The 7,624-nt window shown below is 41.2% G+C and overlaps 1 protein-coding gene across 1 annotated transcript; it reads right to left on the bottom strand.

Annotated features, from left to right (window-relative positions):
• Positions 1–12: 12 nt before the first annotated feature.
• Positions 13–5,667, bottom strand: LOC132206081 (procathepsin L-like). Its single transcript, XM_059638534.1, has 4 exons — positions 5,513–5,667; positions 3,592–3,748; positions 1,305–1,426; positions 13–262 (listed from the first exon to the last, which is right to left on the bottom strand). The coding sequence occupies exons 1-4, from the start codon at positions 5,665–5,667 to the stop codon at positions 13–15; spliced, it is 684 nt and encodes a 227-aa protein (XP_059494517.1).
• Positions 5,668–7,624: the final 1,957 nt, after the last annotated feature.

Genomic DNA, 7,624 nt, shown 5'->3' with positions numbered 1-7,624 from the left:
CAGACTGAGCTTTCACAAGTAATTAATAACGGAAGAATTCCTGCTGATTGTTACCTGGCTTTTCATTTGAGTAACCAAACCCCTTTTACGCCAGTCGACAGCTCTGAGTTTCAGATCATCATCGCCTTCTTCAATTTCATTAGATTCAAGATCGTCAACATCTTCATTAAAATCATCTCCTTCATCAACATCTTCTTCAGTTGAGTTATCAGCTTCAGCTTGGAAGAATCCATTCATGATTTCATTAAACTCTTCAGTGGTCTAATGATCAAACACAATGACACTCACTTATGAAATGAGTAACTTTTGAATGGACATTGCTCTGGACAAAGATCAATAACCTCACAGAGATACGTTGTCACATGTTCACGGGGTTTAACCAACCGAATGATCAAAGCTGCTCTGGCACTCCACTCTAATAGGCACCATGCTGTGGTGACTTCTAAAACTTTTCACTGCATTTTTCATGCTGAAGTACAGATGGCAATAAATTTCTGTTCTATTCTGCTCTATTCACTACTACTGCCTCAAATAAAGAAATGGAGAAAAGTTCGGTGAGTCAGTTTCTTCACAGTTCAATGTGAACCTGAAGGTGATAAAACATTGATCTGGACTATTGTGCAAATGTTCAAGATGGCAGCAGCGATTATAAGTATGCCTCACTTTGAAATAATTTGAGGAGATGATAATTAAAATGCTACAAAGCACTTTCATTACGAGGGAAATGGGTTTAATCTCCCCCATGATGGTTGACTTTATCAATGCTTAACCAAGCTGTCTGGATAAACAGCATCTCACATTCCACCATCAACATTGCCACAAACTCCTGGTCACTGCTAAACCAGTAGGTCTGCAATTGGCCTCAGGACCGTTGAATCTAAGAGGAGAAAGTCAGACAGTGTTCCTAATTCTGATCACTCTGAGAAGTAGTGTTACACAAGTATCAGTTCTCACTGTAGCAGGTGAGGGACAGCGGAAGATCCATGCAGCTGGTGTGTTGAGTACTGTCAACACTGTCGTCTTGAATTTGGTGGTGAACCTGTCCATTATCTGCTTTATATTTGGAAAGAACTGCAGATATATGAACAATGCCCCAGCCCATGGAACTACCTGTTTGACAGAAGCAGGCAGAATGTAATGGGACGTAAAATGGAAAGGAGAACCTATCTTGCCTGAAATATATGTTGGTGAGGGAGATTGAATTCTTGGTTGAAATGAAGTTTTATGATAACGCTGTTCATTTAGTAACAGCACCACAAAATTCAGCATCTAGTAGAGCCCAGATGATACATTTTGTACACATCAGATCTCCATACTCATTCATTCCCACAGTGAATGTGTGTTTCCCCATTGGGTACTCCAGGTTATGTTGTTCAATGTATCTCATGTTGTCCTCCCATACCATTCTCTTGTAGTTCTCTTCATCCTGAATAAAGACGTTAGATTAATGAGGTGTCTGTATCTTTCATTAAAGAAAATAAAACGATAGCCTTATAAATCCCTTCATGAAACCTGAACTAACAACTTTCAGTTAGGTTTTAATTATTCGATCCATATCGGAGAAGTTGCACAATTCTCCTTACTCCCGCACACAAAGCATAATCCGTTTGATCTTCCAGTCTGAGAGAGTGAAGTGGAAAGTGTAGCTGGAATAAAGAGCTGGAAAAGATCAACATCCTTAATCATGAACAAATCATTTGAAGGTGAGCAGAAGAAAGTTAGACTGTGGAGGATGAATGTTACATTTCACAAGTTAGACTTTGTCTCCTTTATTTCATTAATCATGCAGATGTGTTCAGATTGGTGTGTACAATGACAATGTCAATGTGAGCATATAATTTAGGCCATTGGGTCCCTTGAGTCTGCTCTGTACTATTAATAAGATCATGGCTGATCCGATTACTCTACGCATTCCCATCAAACTCTGAATTATGAACATTAATATATTAAAATCAAAATATTACATTGAATGCATGATTCAATAACTACAATTTTTTTTTAAAGCTGGTCTGAACTTTCTAAAGGTGTTGTTACTGATTGCGTAGTAATTTCACCAAAGGTCCAATGGAATCCCAGTAAGCTGAGTTATTGAGGGCAGAACCTTGCATTAGGTACTCTCAATCTAGTAGCGGGCACAGAGACGGGAGTTACTTCAGTTCAGAGGTGCTCGGCATTATTTCCATGGTCACACGGTTCTCTGCTCATCACACATGCATCTGGAAGAAGAACGGTAAATCCCATGAGGAAGGTGGGTAGGGACTTTTAACCCTTGCTGTGACAGTGTGAGGTCTGGCTGGGCACCAGACATAAACCAGAATTAAAGGGCAGCCAGACAGATTTTTACTCACTGGGAGCAAGGATGATCAATCAGACTGTGTCAGTCACCCCATACCCTTTGAGACGTATTAAACATGGCAGAATGTGACACAGCAGTTTATTGATGACTCACTGGAGCGTTGTATGCCGGGAACCTGGGAAAGACAAGGATGGCTGTTTCCAAGGGATGGTGGTAGGTAGCCCTCCCTTCAGGCTAAACCGGCCTAAACTGCCAGAGTCACAGTGAGAGTGACTGTCTATCTGTTGTATATAAGAATATGGCTGCATTACAGGTTGGGGATGAACTGTGTCCTGTGCACCAGAAGGAGAAATAACACCATCTATTGATTACAAATTGACAATCATTGGGGTATCACTCTGTCAAAACATGCTTTTGCAGAGTGATTCAGATATAAGAGGATCCCATGCAAACCTCAGGAACAGATGGGATATGTGCACTGAATGGATGACAATTACTTTACTCTGGCCAAGCTCTTTCAGTTTCTGGGCAGTGGTCCTCCTTACCCAGTGATTGCCTTTCCCATATTCCCACCTTCACTTCATTATGCCCTGGGCAAGGAAAACTTATTTCCTACAACCTGGCCTTTTAATGATAAGCAAAAACATGAAATAGGTTTGCTGATGCCTGCCATTGGGACATTCCACCACATTTTAATTCGGGTAAGTGAATGACAGGTTCACTACACCATGAGGGTTCAGGATTTTGGCCTCTTGCTCATTTAACCCCCCTTTCAACTTCCATTCTGTCTCCTCTGGGATATGAAGGTTATACCCTAAGTCCTTGATGTTTCACTGTGAGTTTGGTCAATCTTCTACTGAAGTTAGAGGGTGGGAGAACCCATGAACACCAATGCATTTTCAATTTCAGTGCATATATCCATTCCAACTGCTTCTCCCACTTTATCTCCAAATAAAAATTGTCAATAATTTGTTATAACAAGGTGTAGAGCTGGATGAACACAGCAGGCCAAGCAGCATCACAGGAGCAGGAAAGCTGACATTTTGGGTCTGAACCCACCTTCAGAAAGGGTCTTTTCTGAAGAACGGTCCAGACCCAAAACATCAGCCGTCCTGTTCCTCTGATGCTGCTTGGCCTGCTGTGTTCATCCAGCTCTACACCTTGTTATCTCAGATTCTCCAGCATCTTCAGTTCCTACTATCTCTCAATAATTTGTGAAATGTGTGGAATCCCACCCTTTCAGAGTGAGCTGATTGTGTGAAATAGATACTTGCTGGAGAAAGTTACCCTTTTACCTCGGTGTACTGCTTTTCATGTTGTGATTTCCAGTTTTTCCAGTCTTCATCCAGTCTGGAATCAAACGTGTGGCCTGAGGTTACAGCCAGAATACATACCATCACAAAGCCCAGAAACAGAGTGAATTTCATGATGGACAATCTAATGGAAGAAAACCTTTGTTGTTAGTGGACAACATTTAGAGATTATATAGAGATTAGAATCATTCAGAAATGATGTAGCTATTATTCTGCAAAAACTACAAAGTGAGCAAATAGTATCCTGGTTATATATTCTTCATTTGCCCTCCACTTTCATCTTAATAGCTTTATGTTGTATTTATTGCAAAGTCACCAGGAGCTTCTGTAGTTCAGTGTATTTCCAGAAACACAGACTATTCTCAGATACTTGAATGTCAACTCACTGAAAACATTAAAATTTGACAATGCATTGTCAAAAGAAAATTAATCAATGCATTGTGATAAAAGGTGTACTGTTATGAGAATTAGATTTTGTGATTTAGTTTTCAAAATAGAAGCAGATGGACATAGGTTGGTTCTGTGAAGATACTTTTTAAATCAGATCAGAAAGAAATTAAAACTGTGTCCTCTGTGTATAACTGAGCATGTGATTCACTCCAGAGCCTGAGAGAACCTCTGTATTGTTATTGGCTAAAATCATTTATACTGTTAAGCTGATAACAAAATGCAAGGTCTCAATTCAGACGAATCAAGCTTGGAGTGTGGGGAAACAAGTCACCTCAGCAAAAGTGGTTTCCAATTTGTGAAGAATCCATGTTGTAGGAATTAGAATTAGAATAAGGCTCATGGCCACATGAGCGCAGTAAAACATTTAAAATTTACAGAAGATATATCCAAAGTGAAAAAGAATTTTAGAGTTTGAGGCTCTCAGAATTGAAAAAGGTTCCTGCCAACAGAGAGCAAGAGTAGTCTTAAGATTTAATCTCTGCAGTGTAGATAGAGGCTACTTGGTCTATTGGTCTGCACTGTTGTCTGAAGAGCATTCCACCCTATCCCTGCAAACTCATATTTCATACAGTTAACCCAAAGAGCTCCGCACACTGTGTGGCAACTTAATGAGGCCATTTCACCTAACCTGCACATCTCTGGACTGTGGAAGGTAACTGGAACAACTGGCAGAATCCCACATAGACAGTCACCCAAAGCTGGAATTAGTCCCCAGTCCTGTGTGGCTGCAGTGCCAGGCACCATGCGACCATGCCAGCCCAGACCACCCATTACACAGTTAAAAGTGAAGAAGAAGGTTTAGCTTACAGGAGGACACAGATGGTTTAGTCAGTTTGACTGTTTGACTGATTGATTTATGGCAGCAGTGTTTATGATTGTGTTAAGGTCAACTTTGAAGGGCATTGACACTCACATGTGTATCATATGGAGCTGTGCTAGTCTCTGCTGCCATCTGGGAGGAACATGACCTCATGGGAGCACACCCTTCAGCTGGACTTCTGAGTCAGCACTCAGCAAGTCCACAATGTCTCAGCAATAAAGGATTGGTTGAGTTAATTAATGCACAATTCCCATATATTCTCGCATAACTCTATTCTGAAGCTTTGTCCAGGAAATTGAGCGGGAGGTAATTGAAGCATGGCATTTTCATATTTTATTGAAAAGGAAAGAAACATAAAGGGCACATGTAACAAAGTCAACATTCCTTTAAAACGAGAAGTACCTCATAGACTCATGGCTCTGAGTGTGCAGACATCTTAATCTAGAGATCGAGGATCATAAAATCCCTACAGTATGGAATCAGGCTATTTGGCTCATTCTCACTCACATTTAGTTGCTGTTTGGTTCACTTGGGCCTCTCTGTTTTGCCGAACTACCATTTTCACTTCTTCAACATGAACATCACTTTTGTTGTCTCTCTCAGCATCTCTATCAGATTCCACTTCTTTCTTGCCTGAGGAGATCAATGGGTGGTCCAATTTCCCCTCTGCTACGTTGTCCCCTGTCATTGAGCTCAGTTCCGCAGGGCAAGCACACGAGCATTACTCTGGAGATCCCATCTAGCGAGTTCTGGCATGCTCCTAAGTGGTCCACATAACAGAAGATCATTTTCGATCAAATAGATTGTCTGTTCAATGACGTCTACAGAGCATTTACTTTTCTCATCCAAATCATGAATATATATTGCAAATAATTGTCACACCCCAGCTCTGATTCCTGTGGCATAGGTTGACAACCATCCCACTTATCCCTTCATAGTTAGTTAATCCTCTATTCATGTTAATGCGCTGTCACCAACATCATGGACTCTTATCTTATTACGTAACCTGATGTGTGGTAACTTGTTAAATGCCCTCTGAAAATCCAAACCTATTGTATCAATTGTATCCCTTTGTCTATCCTGCTTGTAACCTCCTCCAAAAATATATCAGGCATCATTTTGCTTCATGAACCCATGCTGACTCTGCTTGACCTTATTATATATTTCTAAATGCGCTGCATTTTCATCTTTTTATAGTAGACTCTTAACATTTTCCCAGTAACAGATGTTAAGCTGACTAACCGATAGTTCCTTGCTTTTTGCCTTGTTCCCTTTTCAAATAAAAATGTTACATTCACACTTTTCAAATCTCTGGGACTTTTCCAGAATCCAGGGGTTCCTGGAAGATTACTCCTGGTGCATCCACTGTCTCTGTAGCTACCTCCTTTTGTGTTCGAGGATGTATCCCATCAGGTCCAGGAACATTACCTATCTTCAGCCCCATCAGTTTGCCTGATACATTATCCCTCGTCTTATTTACTGCATTTATTTCCTCACCTCCTTTTGTCCTTGAATATTTTGCAATTTTGGAATGATATCAGTGTCTTCTGCTGGAAAGACTGTTGCAACGTATTTAAAAACAATCTCTGCCATTTCCTCGTTCTTCATTATTATTTCCCCTGTTTCATTCTCTGAGGGCCGATGCGCTACAATGAACTGCCAGACATTGATTGCACATGAGGCATCTGATGGAAGGTACCTGACTGATAACCTCTGTGTGGCCATCCTCTGCAGTCACAAACATTGAATGCTTCGTGCCCTTGTGGATGTGAGTTACCATTTAATAGACAATGGAACATACTCCAATGGAGTGCAGCAGATCAGTCATCTTTTTGCAACACTGGTTCCAGGTGCTGTTGAATCACCCAAAGGTGCTGACCTTTCCGGTGTATTAGGCATGTGGGGATGCCAGATACAGGCTGGCTGATTCTTCAGGAGTGCACAATGAAGTGCTAACTCTAGTACCTTCTGGGTGTAGCCCCTGGAAGTTGGAACCTGGAAAGTTCCAGCAAGAGGGCAGAACTTCCTTCAGAGCTGGTGATGGGATTTGGTGTTTTACTTGTGCACACACTGAGGTGAGCTGAGAAGACTGTAAGCTCATGAACAGCCTGGCCTGCCCCTAGCAAAAGTTCCTCCCACTATTAGAACTTACACCTCACATTTTCCTGAAAGTAAGGTACCTACCATAACCACACAGCTCTCCCCCTGACCCACTTCTAATTCCAAGAACATGCCCTTATTCACCTTTTTTTAAAATTGGGTTACAAAGCTATCCTGCATAAATGATCAGAATGATATTCCTTCTCCACTTCACCAACCTCTTCCGACCAATTAATATTTCCATTGTTCAAACCTCTCTATGATTATTAGCCTAGACTTTTCATGCAATTCTCTTTATTTCATTAATTCCAAGGATGTGAACATCACCGCCCAGGGTCAGCATTTTGGTACATTCCCTCATTGTCTGTGATGAAAAGTCACATTCTTTAAACCACAACAGGCCATTAATTGTTGAGAAACTGTTTTACCCAGAGGCTGTTTAAAATGTGAAACTGACAGCCACAGGAAGAGTTGAGGTGAAGAGCAGAGATGGATTGTGGGTAAACTAGATAAGCAGATGGGGGCGCAGAGGAAGGGAAGGACAAGCTGATTGGGTGAGATAACAAGGGTTGGGAGAAGGCTGTTAGTGTCAAAGAGTCTCAGAGATGTAAAGCACAGGAACAGACCCTTCAGCCAAACTCGTCC

The sequence above is a fragment of the Stegostoma tigrinum genome, chromosome 30 (assembly GCF_030684315.1).
Source record: "Stegostoma tigrinum isolate sSteTig4 chromosome 30, sSteTig4.hap1, whole genome shotgun sequence".
Classification (NCBI taxonomy): domain Eukaryota; kingdom Metazoa; phylum Chordata; class Chondrichthyes; order Orectolobiformes; family Stegostomatidae; genus Stegostoma; species Stegostoma tigrinum.
This window is presented reverse-complemented; position numbering and strand designations above follow the sequence as displayed.